Raw genomic sequence first — 17800 nt, 5'->3', positions numbered from 1 at the left:
GGCTACTAAATAAAATTAAAGCACAAGCATGTTCACCTAATATCATTAGCTGACAGGTGAAATAATATGAAAGTCGGAAACTATTTGATTCTCTCTTAGAATTTCTACTAATCCTTTCTTTCGTCGAGACCAATATATGTCAGTGATCCCTCAGATAAATTTCATTTGCAGAAATCAAATTATAGGACGGCGTCAATACCGCCCTCAGCCAATCAGCGCTCTAGGAATGATTGTTTACAATCTTCCTCTAATAAGTTTTATTGGTATAAAATATGCAGTGCTCTGTGACTTATTTTGAAACGGTCATACTAACAAGATTTGATGCATCGAGAATTAATAATTAGTAAATTTGTATTATTTAGTAAAAATAGAAAACGTTGAGAAATTGATAAGGAACTTTTGCCAGAACAACTCATTCAGTTCCGAGGCCGCGATGGAGCAACGAAGATTTAGTATTCGATGTTTATTTTTGGGCATTTACACTCTACTAATTTTAAAAGCTTATTGTACCACCCACTGGGTGGTCACTGAAGATGGTAAAATACAAGCTCAGGTAAGTTTTCGTAAGGAATGTTGTAATTCATTTTTATTAATCGGGTGAAGTCCCAACCCAATCAAATTTTATCGGTTAAATACTTTTTAATTATATGAAAAATTTAATGAAGTTGATTTACTTTCAATAATTTAGATAATTGCACATACAATTTAGTTTATAGCATTCAGTTTATTTGCATTGATAGGTTGACATACACAGCATATGTAAAAAACTAAATTTGTTCTGATTTTTGTTAGGCATATTAAAAACATAGCATATGCAGTAGACTCTTGAAGCCCTGTATTAACCCTATTCAACAAAGGTTGTATAGTAATGGTACAGATGTAGACAGAAAAACTTGATTGGTCTAATGCGCCATATACCAAATTAAATTTTCATTTTTGGGGCTTATACCCGACTACCCGAGGGCCACTCTCTCTCTCTCTCTAGTGGCCTCAACGTGGACAGGAAGCTGGTGGTTTGTCAAAGGTCCACCATTTATCCTGATGATTTTATTGAGCTGGATTTTGAAATTCAGCAGTGTTGTGACATTTACAGATTTGGTTGGTTGAAGGTTCCAATGGCTTATAACCCTGTAGGTGAAAAAACATTTATTGTTTTCTGTCCTATATTGTGGATTGTCCAGCCTGAAACTGTTGTTCCTTGTTTGTGTTACATCTGACCTTTTGAAGAAGTGGTATGGATCAATATCCCCCCCACCTGTATAATTAAATTGTTTAGTATTTTAAAAAGTTTTGATGAGATCTGCTCTGTTATGTCTGGGTTTAGTGTTATTAGCTCTGTGGCCCTCAACTGTTCCTGGCATGAGAGGTGAATTAGTTCAGGAATTAATTTTTGTTGCCTGGTGTTGAATGTTCCCTAAATCGGATATGTCTTTCTGAAGGTGAGGTCTCCGTGCTTGGGTACAATAATCCTAGCGGGGGCACTCTAGAGTTGAATAACGGTGAATAATTACTTTTCTTTTTCTTAGTCAAAGGTTGAGTTAACTTTTTTTTTTTTTTAACTTCAGCTCCTACTTGATGTGCAACTTTCAGTGATTGGTGGGTTCTGACCCAAGGTCATTTTCTAACTCAATCTGCTACACGGTAATGTTGTTGTTATGGTAGTTGTGATGCTCATTGTTATGGGCCACATGCTTGGTCTTGCGTTTTTCTATATTGAAAAGTATTTGCCAGTCTTCTGTCCTCTTGTGGAGTTCATATAGATCTCTCAAACAGTGTGCAAAACCAATTTAGTATTCACAGTACCAAAATCTTGGCAAGTAGGTAAGACCAGCATCTGGGAATCAAAACCAACCAAGTCCCAGGTTTCTAGAAGTCACAGCTTCCAAAGAACTACTTGGAGTGGATAATGTTGCTGGTAGCTGTAAAGTTACCAGTATGCAGTCACCAGTGCAGAAAAATTCAGTATCACCTGCATCAATGTATAGAACAAAATCACAAAAATACCAAGAACATGTCAATTATCCATTAAAATATTGACCCGTTGGCCCCTCAGTCAGCGTTTGGGAAGTGAACCTGAAACCTAGTTGAAGCAGATAGGAAAGTTTAGTGATATACAAAACTACTGGGTACCACAGTGTGACATGAACACTATACATAAAACTAACTCACTGCACATAGGCTTAAGTCTCAAGAAGTAACTAGTCAACTGAATCTGCTTCAGTAGAGGGGCATGCTTTGCAAAGTGAACATCAGGCACTAAGTAAAGGTTGCCATCTCTGATCTGGTTGTGTTAGCTAGTGCTGTCACCTGGTGGTTGGTGTAAGGGGTTGTTGCTAGGTATATAATTTCAGAACAATAATTAGTTATCTTAGTAGTCACTATATTTGTTCAGAGTGGGTGATGTGCAATTTTGTATGGTGTTTGGTATCAGAGTGAACAGTTTTCTCTTTGTATTAAGGTTTGCTCTCCACTGTGCTTCCTGTCCCTGAACTCTGGGAAAAGACCATTTGAAAATACTGTGTCTCGGTGAATCTCAAATTCACACTGGGCCTAACATGCTAGCAGTGATCACTGTGGACCCATGAATATAGCTCAGTGGAGCAGAGAATGAGGCCTTGCTCAGAAAAATGCATACATCACAAGATATATAGAGGAAAATTGTAATACATCCCTTAATTCTTAGTGTTATAAAGGGGTATATAGTATGGTATAATACAAATTATAATTATTTGTGAACTAATTGTTTATTTGATTATATATATCCATTTTATGTCTGGTATATGTTTTTTGCAGATGGATTCAATCTTCCAGTTGAGGCGCCCCTATGATTTTTTAGCCTTGGCTCAGCAGGAGCAGAGGGCCATGCAAGTTGAGTCCCTGAAGAGAGATCTTGTGTCCCAGAAGTCACAAATAGATCGTAATGAAGATAAAGTAAGTTATGCTCAAGAAATTTGACATCACATGGAATACATCTCTATATATACAATGGAACAATGTTCTTCTCCTTAGTGCTAAAAAAGGTGTGCGTGTTGTACATTGTTTGTAAATGATTAACTGGTTTTTAGTTTCCATAAAATAATAATAATAATACAGTACTTTGAAATATTACTCAACAATTTTTATAACATCTATTCTTCTAGGATACACAGTTAGAAGAAAGAATATATCGTACAGACTCAGACTGTGTGCTTGCGGGTCGGCCACTAACAGAATTTGATCTCTATGCTAGCACTGGAGTAAACATGGAGAGTGCTGGCATAAGGTTTGTATTGAAGTAATGGGTTAGTATGAGCTAATAATTACTAAGCCATATGTGCACATATATTTTTAATGTTGTCAGTAATTTATTGGAAGCTATCTGGTTATTAAATGAAAATTACTGTATCTTATAAAATTTGCTACTGTACAGTAACAAACTTTTTGTGTAAGGTAATGATTGAGAAATGCTTCCAGTACCAATAATGGTGAAATGTTTCTGAATCACTTCTAATTAGAATCTTATTGCTGAGAACACTTCCCTTCAAAAATATGGCATAATATTTACTCACGTATAAAGCAATGTGACAGAAAGAAAGGTCAGCTATTCATTTGTTTATTAAGATAAAGAAAAACGTTTGTGATCAATCTGTTAAATGTTTATATTGGGGACGAGTAGATAGGTCGGTCTGGAGCTGCTTTGTAAGACTTTTGAGTGACTAGGTATATTGATCTGTGATCCTAGAGCCAGCACTAACATAACCAATACTGTGTGCATTTGTCCTAGAAATGATGTCTGGAAACACAAGTATGTTTGTGCAACTGTATGTGTAACACCACGATCATGATTATAGAGAAAGAGTATGGAGGCTGGAAGCATCTAACATGCCATTGAATACAGTCAGGACATTTTCAACTTGGCACTGCCCCCTCTCTAACTAAGCTAGTGTTATATAAAGTTAAACTAATCATTTTGTCAGAGAATTGCTCTGCAAACCTCTATACTGTACCTCATTTTAACTACGTTTCCTTAATCCTCAAACACACTTCTCACATTCCCTGTATCCTTGTATACAGTATTTGACTTGTGTCGTAAACTTTTGATGTGGAAAAAACTCCTAAGAGCTAAATGTTACCTGGTACAGTATTTATAAATTGTCATTTTTAAGTTTGATGTTTCAGCTCTACAGTACTGTACTCTATTTTAATATGCCAGTGTCATCAAATGATAGAGAAGTGAAATTGGTATCTTGTACTGTATTGGGAATGGTAGGAAGTGGTCAGAAAATTCCAAGCCCTATTTGCTATAATTAACCTGAAAACATTATTCCCAGGTATTAATGAGAAAACAGTGCAAATGTTAAAATATTGGTAATGACAGTTATAAGTAAGATGAAATATATACTGTATGCTTGCTTGGAGAATGGGAAAGTTTCTAGAAGATGACAACAAAGGTAAAAATAGTTCATAGTATTAAAAATATTAAATTTCATCAGGTTGGATGATCATCTTGGTCCATCCCCTGGTGTGTCAGACTTTCTGCAGGAACCAGATTGCATCAGTGCATATGATCTTCCCTTCTCTATGTTTGCTTATGAACACCTCCAGGTAATTCATGCACAATATTGTGTAAATATATTTATACACAAACCTAGTTGATTTATATTCTATGTACATTTTTTAACTGTTGCATTCGATTGCTCCCTAAGACAAGATTCTGCTGAACAATAGAAAGGTTTTATGATCGGTAAGGCATGATGACTTTCAGGCATTGGTTCTATGGATCTTTTCAGACATCCCTGCAGGGTCATATAAGTTTGTGGGGAGACACTTAGAGAAAAGCTCTGTCTAGTCTTGAATATACATCATGAGATACTTTCAGAAAGACTCAAAAGCCCAATCAAATTAGTACGTTGGTGTCCCAGGTGACCTCGAAGTGAAGGATCAAACCTGCTCATTGCTTGTCTGGTCAGAGTAGCCACCCACCAAGAGCAAGCCATTTTAAACAAACTACAATACTTGTTTTTCTGACTTGTCCTTGCTTGTTGGTTATGCTGAGGTCAGCTGGGTCACGGCATGCTTAGATGGGCACTGGTATCGACATCCCCAAATTTGGCTGCTTGTTTCTCGGGAATCACCGAGCGTCAAGGTCTGATATTAATGTGCAAGGTAACATGGAGTGATGGCATGTGTTAGTGGTGTTTTAAGTTGATTTACGTATATTACATGTTGTTTAGGTGGCTGGATACTGACATTTTAGTTTTTGCGGCTCTGGTATTTTGGCCGCATCTTTTATTATACATAATACTCTTGTCTAGTTATCTGCCTTAAGGACTATACATTCATTTAAAAACAAAATGGAACAAATTTAATAATATACAGTCCCTTCCAGAATGTAATTCACAGCAACATGGATGGAAATTTGGACACTCAAGCCACAAATCTGAAAATATAGACCATTTTCAATTTGTGTGATAATGGTCTGGGACTAAAATATTGTCACTTCCATTATTTTCAGATTTGAGAGTTTGGTGTTTATATTATCCCTTAAATTTGATTTCCAAGATTTCTTCTTACTATTTTCCTAAGAAGCATACACGCGTGGAAAAGTTGATATTTCTAATATTTTTTTATATTTCATTTTTGAGACCTTTCATGTTTCAGTATGTTATTAGAGTATATTTGAGGATTTCTTGGCTTTTTGGGATTTCATTCTATACAATAGTGCCGGTACTGGTATTATATGTGTTGTTTGTGCACTGGTGGCTGGACACTGGTGACCGGCAAGATGTAGGTGACTACAGTACTTTACATGTTAAAAGTCAAGTCGTGTAGTCCCCATGATCTACATTTATTTAATGCAGCTAGTTTCTGGCTCTCTGTATTACATATAATACTGTCTACACCACTGATCCTCTATGGTGAAAGATTACATTTATAAATAATGAATACTGGCTTAGTAAATGAGATGGAAGCCAATTAGTGTTATTTTGGTCCAACATGCCCTTGTTCAGGATTGTTGGTTAACAGGAAATTTTCCCCAGTGTGGGTTGTTAGTAAAAGTAATTTGAAATGGCCTTTTACTTAACATCTTTTTTTTTTTTTACAAAGCTTCAAACCTTCAAATCATTTTAATGCTTTGAAGGTTCTGTTTCATTTGAAGTACTGTATTTACATAAATTGGCTCCTTGTAGTAGATTTGTCATTTAAAGTAGGGAGACCTCCAAAATTTGCAGATGAATAGTGTAAACCTTGATGTAAAGGACTTAAGATAGTTTTATTAGACACTTATCAAACAGGTAGTAGAATGTAATAAGAAATATATTTCATGTTATTATTAGATTATTCTGCTGGTTGTCAAATTCTTCCAGTATAGTACCATTGACCTTTTACATTCTCACCTATTACATCATCTAACAAACTTTGATACATTTTAACTCTTCCTTATAGATAAAAATTGCTTTCAAGATAAGCTAGGTTTACCTAAACATTTGCCATCAACAACAAGAAGACAAAACAAAATAATTTACGCTTGTGCATCATTCCATTGTCTGACTTACTGTACCCCCGCTCCCTGTACAGACGTCATTTAGCGTAGCAACACAATTTATAATTTATAATGAAGATCTAAATATGTGTGTAGTTTTGTTCCACTTTGTCTGACATTCAGTTTTATAAAATAAAAAGAGTCCTCCCAATTTGCAATCCTCATCAGGGTGTCCGTTTCCGGGACAATCTTACAACAAGTGTGGAGGAGGAGCTCTCTACTGTTGGGGGTGAGGCAGACGTGTCAGTGTGGGGCCATCGTGTTGCTACAGCTCTCACCACTAACAATTCTTCTTGGGTCCTTTACACTTTAGCTACACAATACTGGAGAGTGAAAGCTGATCCATTTCAAGCAGTGGAATGTGTGCGGAGAGCTCTGCATTTTGCACCACGGTAAGATCACAGTCAGATCGTTTAGAATTCCATAATATGATTAGTATTGTGTGGTTCAATTCCTCAAGCACTGGGCCAGAAGAATTTTCATTCTAAATTTCAAAGACTGCTCTTTTTTTATTAATTATGAAAGAAAAAATTCTAAAAATTTAAGTTTCAATTCTAGTTTCCACAGGGAAACTAGTAAAAACCTCTTCCCACAAAGCTTTCTAGATTCTGAAAGACAAAAAAAACATATGGACTATGGGGAAATGTGAAGTAACTGCTTACAATCATGATGGAAGGCATCCGCTGTAAAAGCATCGCAATTGAAGAATGGTGCCATATAAATAAGGTCGGACTGACCAAATGCTATCCTCTGAGCACTCCATCCCTGGAAGGGGGTTAGGACAGTTTTGAAAAGGTACTTGGTTCCTTGGGGGGTGGGGGAGGGGCATAAAGATCATTCATTGCCTGGCACGAGGACTCATTCCTACTATGGTCATAGGTTTAAGGTCTGGGGGGGGAGTGGTTACAGAGGTGCTACTCAGAAAGAGGCTTTTGATTTCACTCAGTACTTTTTTAGGTTTTGAGTTAATATGCATAGTATCATGCAACTTGATATTGTATCGTTTTGGAAATATTAGTCTTACATAATACACACATACTGCCAGGCATTGTTCATGATGATAAAATCTTATTTATTTATTCCTTTTGTAAGAATAATTAATTTTTTTTGTTATTTTTAAGAATGTATTTACAGCCATTGTAGTTCTCAGCACACTGTTCAACTTTTAATCTTAATTGGTTCTAAGCCTTACATTTATGGTACAGAATGGCTTCCGTTCATTTCTTTATAAATTCACAACAAAATAATAAATCCAGGATGCACTATTTCTTCAGTAGTTAAACATTTGTCTTGCAGAAATTACCGTTACATTGCAAAAGTTCATCTGGGGAATATTTTGCATCGTGCTCGGCGGTCAGATGAAGCAGTGCTGGTTCTTCATGCTGCAATAGACCATTACCGTCACTCTCCAGTAGCACATATCACCCTTGGAAATGTTTATGCTACACTTGCCTTCTATAATGTGTAAGTCTGAAATTCTGGCACCCATTCTCTTTGTTACAAATTTATTTACACTGCTTTTGATACCCCCAGGTATTTTTTATTTGATTCTTGTTAGAGATGTTGCCCCTAACAATGGAAGGGGACCCATAGCCTCGGAGAAAAGCACACGCATCACATTAAAGGGGATTTTTAGGTCCCCTCCAATGCAGTTTCCATGTTATATATATGTATATATATATTTTATATAGAGGATCATGCACTCAGGGTTGGTAGACAATGTGCACCATCAGTCCAGCACACCAAAGATCTTTTCAACACATTTCATTTTGGGTTACACCAGCCTTGCAGCTGGTGTAAGACTAGGTAAGACTTAGTCTTCTGAACAAAGTGGGGATTTTGTGTCTGCTCGTTGGGATTTTTCTGTCGGTGCGTGTTTGCTCTGTGGTGCAGGTTTGTGTTCAGCTTCTTTTTATTGGTTGTATGAACTCGTGTGTTAGCTCTCCTTGGCTGCTGCTTTGCTGGGCTCTTGGGCATTTTCATCCTCTCTTGTTTCTGTTCTTTTGCAATGAGGCTGTCTGGGTTCTTCCACCATTCACAGCTAGCATTAGGGAGTGTCCTTCCTATTGTGTGAGGTTGCACATGCAGTTACCTGGGGGGATAGGTCATCCTTTTGGTCAGCTTGTATTATTAGCCGTAGACCTGCCTTTTCCTCTAGTGATTAGGGATAGTCTGGGTGGGCCAACTAACCATAAGTGAAATCAGTACTTGTGATCTCTCTGATGCTAAGCACAGCTTTAGGAGGCATTTTAGTTTATATGATTTGAGACTTTTACAGAGCCTGTGAAGCTGGATTGTATTCACAAATGCCTTGCTGTTGTGCTGGTCCACTATGTCGACCAACATTGTGCATGATCCTGTTGTTGATGGTCTCAAAACTTTATTTAGGGTAGTAGTTAAATTTTGTGATCAGAAATGAGCTTATTTTTTCCAGGTCTGTGCTATGTTTTGAGAATGCACTGTACATGTCACCAGGTGACCAAAGTTTACGACGCAGAAAACATGCAGTTCTTTGTCATTCTAAGCTTGAAGCAGCTTTAGAAAATCAGCATCAGTAAGTAATTTTACTTGAAAATGGTTTTAATTTACAAATATTATTGCAACCCTTGTTATTTATTAGTAGTATTTTAGGGTATGTGAGTGGCTGAAATATTTTTTATTTTGTGCATTTCATATTTTGTTTTGATGTACAGTATTTAAAATTTTGAATTGTTATGCCAAGTTTTTATTCAACACAGATCACTTCAACGTACTTTAGGAGAACTCAGAGATTATCAAAAACGCCATGAGGAATGGTTATCCCTCCAACAAAAGCTCTTATTAGAGCAAGCCACACCAGAGATGAAACTGGAATCAAGGTTGGAGTATGAAGAACAAAAAATCAGAGAGAGCACTGATGGGAGAGGTAAGGGGAAATAGTAATGTCAGCTCAGAGTCCATGAAAGTTATAAATAGGCTACGGTTGCTGGTTACTGGCCTTTTATGAAGTTAATTTACATTCACAGTGGAATAAATAAATAAAAATATTACATTATTGGAAACACAGCACATGTGGCATGAATTGATATATGATAACTTAGAAATGATGAGAGGCAGAGTCTTGTTGTGTGGTGGGTGGCAGCCCTTCTGCCGCACCTTAAATACATATGACAAAATATGTCTCATAACACTTGTTATTTATAATTTTAGTGTCATTAAACTTAATATTTATCCCATCTTTATCTTTATTTAAGGAGAAGCTGAAATATTAATATGTCTTTGGAAAATTTGAAAGCATTACATTATAGATGACATGTGACAATTCTGTGCTGCACAAAGAAAACACTCCCTCATTATTATGTATGATGCAAAATTGGTTAGTTATTGCTCCTGGCATTAGAAAATGGTATATTTATAATAAAGTAGTATGGATGGATTGATATAACATGGTGAGAGCCAGTACTTGGTGGTCATGGCCTTTGATAGCCGATCAGCCACTTGCCCACTAACTCATTATTGCCGAGAATCACATACTGTATAGATATTCAGTATTTTTATGATTCTAATGATAATAAGTATATTATTTCTCACATTTTAAATTTATTAATTAAGGTGAGATAGCCTGGATAGGTTCCTTTGGCCTAGAAATAATGAAAATGTAACTCGGCAAATGACATTTTGCAATCGTACCTGTACCATAAACCCTCAGATAATGTGTTCCTTGTTTGTTTGAACAAGAAACAAGGTGCCAGGGAGTTGTCCAAGTGTTGTAAAGTTGCATCCTGGGGAGGATCAGTAGTTCAGTCTTGAGGACCTCGATATAGGCCTGACGTACATACATTCACAGGCTGCCTGTCGCTGACAAAATTAAATCAAAATGAATTATTTCTGATTGCCATATTCCTCATTTGCAAATTACACAATGCCTAAAGCACCAAAATTTTATTATCTCGTTTTAATGTGTAGATTTAGTCTTCATGTGTAAAGTAATTTAGGAAATAAGCAGTGAATGTGAGTAAGGAGAGGAAGAACACCTCTCCATATAAAGAATCTACATAACCCCGTTAAGCAATGAATGTTTTCAAATCTTAAGACTACAATAACGTTGACAAATATGACATGTTGATCTGCTCATGACCCACTTTTGGTTACCAACCTCCTGCCTTAGCTGGACACCAACATCATCCACCCCTGTGATAAGCAGCTCATTTCTTTGCAACTACTTAACATTGAGATCTGATGTTGATGTGCAAGGTAGCATGTTTTTTTTTTTTAAATTTTGCCTCGAGGGGTGAGTTTATTGGGCAGCGCCACTCATCTTGAGAGTGGACATGCCGCCATAGCAGCATGTACAACACTCCCCAATAGGAAGAAAACCCGCTGGGTTGTTCATCCTGTCACTTGTACCCCAGACACAGCTGGGACTTGCTTAACTGTCTCAAGTGAACAGCTCCTCAAACAAGAAGATTAACATCTATCAACCCTTAAAAGCTTACGTTATCTTGCGGGTGCAAAATGGGGGAATCTTTTAAGAACAGTATCAATATTTGACAAATAGTGTTTCCCTAACTCAAACTGGTGTATTGGAGATACCGTACTGTATAATAATTAGGTTTTTGTAGCTGGAGATCAGCCCTTGGGTTCTCATGGCAACAGTGTTTGGCCCACATCTTTTTGTTACCTAAAATGCAGTATTTTAGGTGTTTACCCCTCTGTCAGTCTATATGGTTTAAGAACCATTCATCCACCTAAAAAAACAAATTAAATAACTTATAAACCTTTATATTCAATGATTAATCAAAATGTTCTTCTGGCACACGCTGCAAATTACATATACAGTCATGCAAAAAGAAGCAATTCTAATTTGATTTTTAACTTTCTTTTTAGATAACTTTCACATTTCATCGTGTTATTTTAATATTTTTGAAGAGTTATTGGCATGTTTTTAGTTTAGTATATCCAGTGATGCAGATTGTATAGTATTTTTTTTTAGGTGTATTTGGCTAGTCACTGGAAATCGGTTAGAGATGGGAAGCCTTGCTTAAATGTAAAAATAATGCCAGCTCGTAATTCCTGAAAGATGTGAACACGTAATAGTTGTACAGCTCACAATCGCCGAAAGTTATGAGATGGGTTCAGAATATTAGAAACTAGTCAAATTGTATTGAATTATTAGTTAGTATATTAAAGCATTACCTTGCTTGGACAGTCAAGAAACCCATTTAAAAATTCCTGATATTTATGCCAATATAACAAGCCTTTATCTAACACCAATAAATCTGTTTATAATAGCTGAGTAATCTCAGCCTAATGCATGTCCAAACAGCCATCTTAATCTGGTTGTTTTATGTTTGACTACAGTCACATCTCACTCTTTTGCACTTGGTGATCTGACTCACATCTTCAAGTTTCTTACCATGCAGAGAGTGCATATTCTCAGTTATCTATTAGTGCTTGTATCCCATATTGTAGTGCTGTATATACCTGTTAAATTCCTTGCTTTTCAATTGATGTATCCTCAGATATCTAGTCCACCAAACAGATAATGAATGTTATTAAATTTTGTTGAGTGCATAACTATTCACAGTTAACTGTGATGCTCTTACATGTTTAACTTGAAGACTGGGCAGAGAAGCTTCAGCCATGTACGTATTACAGGATGGGCACACCTCTTGTGCATAGACAAGCTTGATTTAGGTATGAATATTATATCTTGAGATGCTTACTGTGCCAAGTGTCTCCATTTTCCTTGTTTTACTCACTACCTTAGGGTATAAGGTACACCAGATACGCACACTGCTATAAAATTTATAATTTCATGCATTGAAAATTTGTCTGTTTAGTTTCACGTATTGATTCCTGTTTTTGAGTTTTTAATTAGCAGTTTTTAGTAAATTTCTTCTAGATTTTGTTTTACATGTAGACATGAAGTGTTTAACTGTGATGGTAGTTACAGTCTTGACACAACTCACTACAGTGTCTACTTTCTACTGTCTTGTAATTCTAAATTTGTCACCTTTCTGTAGAGCATTTTCCATGGTTTTAACTGATTCATTATATTTAATCTTAGTAATAGAGATGCACTTTTATGGCATAATATGTCAATTTTAATCTGCAGAAGTGTGTGTGTGTGTGTCAGTTCCACCTGAATTTGGTTACCAACAGTTTCTCATTTTCTAGTGTAATAATTTTTGTTGTCGATATGATTAGAATTAACTAGTGCATGTTCTTATTATACTGAATACGTTATACAGTATTTGATTTTTGAATGCATAGTTGAGCTAGCCTTATTTCTAACTCATATTCGTCTGTCATCTAACAGATAACCTCTTCCATCTGCCAGGCCAGGACTGTTTCCAGTACCAGCAGGATGGCCATACCTTCCTCAGCTGCAACATGCGGCGAGACCAGCTGGAGCAGCGGGGCTCTCCCTCGGAGCTGCTTCTGGACCTTCAGAGCCTCTTACATACTGTGGAGTCTGAGGCCCTCAGGCTTGGGCAACATGTGCTCAAGAGGAAACCACTATTAATATCGCAAGTCCCACAGATAATGCCTTTACACCCAACTAAGACTTATAGGTAAGAAATATTAGAGAACTAATTCTTACAGTAGAATATTTTTTAACTGCCACTTCAGATTCAGGTGGTCAGGTCATGATTTTTCACCTATTATAAAAATTTCCACTTTAAGATGCATTGAAAATATATACAGCTGTAAATGTATAATACAGGAATGAGAAACACAAAATTGAAGGGAGCATATGGCAGAAGAACTCCTTTACAAAACAAATACTGTACTGAAAATTTATTTGCACCATATACAAGACACTACTAGGAAAGAAAACATGCATACAAGTGAGAAGAAAGAAGAAACCTGAATGACATCATAGCCCTGATAACAATAGAGAACAAGAGGATAGTGGTGGTCATCGTGTACAGTTCTCTAGTGTACAGTGAGAGTCCTGGGCATTAGTGTGATGAATACAGCAGGATGAATTGAAGCATCATAGAGAGGGCTGCATAGTGGCATCTAGATAATGGGCTAAACTATAACCAAATGGGCACCATTTGATATAACTTGAATACATAAGTTGGGAATTGACAGACTGTTACTTGCTGTATTTCAGACTGGCCATGATTAATGATTTTAGTGAAAATGATGTAAATGATCCTGAAAGGATTAAGATACATAGTGTAGGCTAAATCATAAATCAAATAAAATTCCCATTATAATTACAGAATTTACCTAACTGATATTGTTTGTCAAAAGCATAAACTGTACTGTATACCACAATTTGAAAGTTCACTTCACCTGAAGAAATTGCTGTGGTTGTAGGTATTAAAAAGTATCTAAAGAAAACATGATTGACAAAAAGGCATAAATGATGACCACTGAAACCATTATAAGTTGAATGGTTGTATATACAAGTAGTGTCATGAACAGTATTCAGCTCAACACTTTTAAATCTGGGCATCCAACAGTTAAGTTCTATATTATTCGCCAAGTTCACACAACAGTTCTCATATTTGATCTAAGGTAGACAGATCTGCCAATCTTTATGAAGGCAAATATATAAATTGAACTATGCTATGTAATCGGTGCAAGGGAAGTGAGCCATCGACCATGAGACTAACTTGTGTTCAGTAATCATAAAGGTTCATTCTAGTATTGTTCAATGATAAGTTAATATATGTGCATAACACTTAATGCATCTCTATTATAAATATGATGCTTTCTACACAGACTAAACAAAATTATTTCCTGTTTATACCTATTCTGTTCTTTTTATATAAGTTTTCTTCCTAGGAATGGTGGAACACCTGGTATACTGGATATGACTTTAGGCGAGGGGTTTCCAACAGCAGAACAGTGTGAGAAAGCCCCATTGTTGCCACAGTGGGACGACTTTCCATCTGTGTTTCTTCCAGCTGAAAATAAAGGATTCTCGTAAGAATGACTCCTTCTATTTCTAGTCATTCTACTTATCCATTCAATTATATCATGTTGTATTTAACTGTATGTAATGTGAGAGGAATGATTTAGGAGCAGAAGTAGTTGGAAATGGCAAATTTATTTACAGATGGAAAGTTTGATGTGCTAGGCTTGTGTGTGTGTGTGTATGTGTAACAAAGGTAAAAGTAATGAAAATGAATAGTGGTATAGAAAAAATGTTATAAGAACAGGAGTGAAAGAAAATGAGGCATAAAGGAGTATACTTGCTAATAAAAATGGGGCAATTAAATACTTAGTGCCATCCAAAGTGCTTTTGTGTGAAATTGCATTTTTAAAGAGTAAAGGTGAGAATGAAAACTTTTTTAGCTAGCTAAAATTGCTAAAATCTTAGCTAGCTGAGATTGGTATAATAATCAGAAGTTATAGAATAATTGTAACGAGTGATCTGCATGATAAAGCAGGAATAGACCCTGATGGATGGACTTAGGAATAAATAACAATAAATGTAGATTGACAGATTTATGCCATTTAAAGGGAGTTAATATCCTTTATTACAAATTATTATTATTTATAATTACAGTATGTATTACTAATATGTATTTAAAAATAGGAATATACATAAATATTCATGGTACAGTGTAAATGATGGAAAAAGTACAAAACTGTTTTTTCTTTTTTAACTTTACTATGGTTGACCATGTACATAAGAATGAAAGTAACTGCAGAAGGCCTGTTGGCCCATACGAGGCAGCTCCTATTTATAACCACCCAATACCACTCATATACATGTCCAACCCACGCTTGGAAACAATCGAGGGACCCCACCTCCACCACGTTACGCGGCAATTGGTTCCACAAATCAACAACCCTGTTACCGAACCAGTATTTACCCAAATATGTTGAGATGGATAGTCAAGTTGAGTGTGATACTGTACAACAGCAGTGAGAGGAACATGAGGTTTGTATGATCGCATATTGGTGTTGTGTAAGGTGAATTTTAGTAGTGAAAGGGTGACTGTACGTCGCAAAGACCCAAGTAATAAAATAACATGTTGAGAAGTTGAATGAGAGGACTGGTAGGTGAGTAGAAAAGAATAGCTGGTAGTGTTGTTCAAATCTGTGAAAGGTTTCTGTATAGGAAGCGGAGGCTGTAACAAGTAACTAGGTTTGATATTATTATAAGTGTATACCAAGGCTGTGTGATTTTTGGTTATACAATATACATGAGTAATTGGAGAAAGTTAAATTTGATGTATGCAGATGGTTATTTTTTTTATATATAAAATGTATATACAGTACAGTGCAGATTTAGGTTAGATTTAACATGTTAGTTACCATAATTCCTCTTGTGAACCCCTAGTAGTATGTTAGTTCCTTGTCTGGTTTATAGTTTGATATACATTTTATGAAGCAAAGAAAGTATTTAGAGAGATTATATACTGTATATATAATTTATTCAGAATATAAGAAGGCATTAGATTATTACTTTAAAAATCATTATAAGACTGCAGTATAACTTGTCCATGTTTATTTATTCTTTCATTTTGTATTCATAGTGTAGACCGTTTTCTGAGCGATGACATTGATGTGAGCTTCAATGAGGAGCACCCTTTACCGTGGCATCCACCTATCTGTGAGAGACTAGCAGATACCGTGGAGGGAATTGATGATATTCCTGGTATTAAGGAGCGGCACACACTTACAACACGTAATCGTGACCCTCATGCTGTCCCTTACTTAATGAAATATGGGTATCAAGGTGTGGAGGCTGAGATAGGGCAGCGTATCAGCAGTGCTATGAAAAGGGTAAGTTCTGGTGACCTTGTTTCATTATGCCAGTCATTTATGATATTTCAACAACAATTAAACAATTACTCGTCAAGCCAGATGTTGCATGCTCAGACTGATGTACTAACCATTTCCGAGTTATGTCAGTCAGTTACTCCTCAAGGCAAAACCTTTGACTTAGGACAGGTCTATTCCCAGTCATGGAAAGTCATGAACTGAATTCTGCTCTAGCAGATAACTAGTGAACTGTATACAACTGTTCACCATAACAGGAAACCTTTGCTGTACTTAATGGTAAAGTGTAGATATTTTACATTTTGTTCTTTCATTACAGGGTGTTGGACCCCAGTGGCTACTTTACAACTTGGCAGGTCTGTATTGGCGAGTTCATGGCAACCTCTATAATGGAGTGGAATGTTTACGACGTGCTGTTGCTACTGCACCAGATGAGTGGAGAGATGTTCCTCTGGTGAATATTGCAGCCTTGCTCTATACGGCCGGACATATTGATGATGCTTTAACTCTGACTCTCCAGGCTATGCAAGTTGCTGATCATGAGGTAAGTTTGGTTATATACCTGGGGTTTTAATAGTCTATTTCACATATTTATATGTAGTTTCCAAACAGCTATTTCTAGTATTGTATACAAAATGATGCTGAATGAGTCTTCTTCAGCCAAAATTGCATGTTCTTTCAGGAAAAAGTGTTCTCATCTGAATACAAATTACATGCATAAGAGTATAACATGTTAAGAGTAATTAACAGACTCTTAACATGTTATGGGCAACAAATGCACAGTTGCCCTTGTGCATTTGTCTTCTAAAAAATAATTAAAATTTAGGATACAATACAGTATGTGGTTATCATTTAGCTAATACTGTACTTCTGTACAAAATATAATGCACAAGGTTTAGGGCACTGGTCATTTAGCACCTGTTGCAAAAACTTATCTAGTGCCTACATCGTTGGCTAAAACTAAGCCTAAAATATTTCTGTAATCTTTAGATAAGTGTATTTTAATTCAGTGCAAAAAGGTAGAAGGTACCAAAAAATTAAAGTTTTTGAAAGTTTGTGGGGTGCCAATTGGCTGAGGAGGCTTTCTACCCAACCCTTCGTCTTGAGCTTGCCTACTTGGTTTCCTTGTGGCTTGTGATGTGCCTTCTGTGTGGCCCCGGGTTTGGGTATTTTCTGCTATCGTGTTTCCTGGCAGCGGGTTTTTAGGCTTCTTGGGTTTTCCACCATGGCTGTTCTTTTGGGTTGTGCTTATCCTTTCTTTGTATCAAAGCTAGTTGGTCCCTCAGCGGTAGCTGTCTTTTGTTAATATTGACAGGACCACTTGAAAAGATATTTATCATGATGGGAATACTGTAATTGTATTTTTTTGTGGTTGTGTTGTTGAAATGTGCTTTTTATATATATTTATGATTCAAATCCAGATAAGCCCAAGGCCTCTTTATGATAGAATGAAAGTGTAGCTAAGGTGGGCTGCAGTGTAAATGTATCTGACCCACCAGTAGAGGGAAAGGATATATCTGTGTTGTTCATGAAATTGATAAC

The 17800-nt window shown here is 36.3% G+C and overlaps 1 protein-coding gene across 2 annotated transcripts in view; it reads left to right on the top strand.

The window, feature by feature from the left end:
• The first annotated feature begins 396 nt into the window (after nucleotides 1-396).
• Nucleotides 397-17800, top strand: part of LOC123745006 (tetratricopeptide repeat protein 17) — a 29978-nt gene continuing 12574 nt past the window's right edge. The window contains exons 1-12 of one of the 2 annotated variants that reach the window (XM_045725253.2): nucleotides 397-553; nucleotides 2794-2931; nucleotides 3141-3262; nucleotides 4473-4584; nucleotides 6692-6915; nucleotides 7820-7987; nucleotides 8958-9077; nucleotides 9262-9428; nucleotides 12846-13080; nucleotides 14309-14449; nucleotides 16012-16261; nucleotides 16578-16802. In XM_045725253.2, coding sequence (XP_045581209.2) covers nucleotides 434-553; nucleotides 2794-2931; nucleotides 3141-3262; nucleotides 4473-4584; nucleotides 6692-6915; nucleotides 7820-7987; nucleotides 8958-9077; nucleotides 9262-9428; nucleotides 12846-13080; nucleotides 14309-14449; nucleotides 16012-16261; nucleotides 16578-16802 — 2022 coding nt within the window. In that variant the 5' untranslated portion in view covers nucleotides 397-433. Of the gene's footprint in view, nucleotides 554-2793; nucleotides 2932-3140; nucleotides 3263-4472; nucleotides 4585-6691; nucleotides 6916-7819; nucleotides 7988-8957; nucleotides 9078-9261; nucleotides 9429-12824; nucleotides 13081-14308; nucleotides 14450-16011; nucleotides 16262-16577; nucleotides 16803-17800 lie in introns of both variants that reach the window. The other variant, XM_045725252.2, reaches the window with a different exon arrangement.

This window comes from Procambarus clarkii, chromosome 57 (genome assembly GCF_040958095.1).
Source record: "Procambarus clarkii isolate CNS0578487 chromosome 57, FALCON_Pclarkii_2.0, whole genome shotgun sequence".
NCBI classification, from domain to species: Eukaryota; Metazoa; Arthropoda; class Malacostraca; order Decapoda; family Cambaridae; genus Procambarus; species Procambarus clarkii.
Note: the sequence above shows the minus strand (reverse complement) of the source record. Positions and strands in the feature narration are given on the sequence as shown.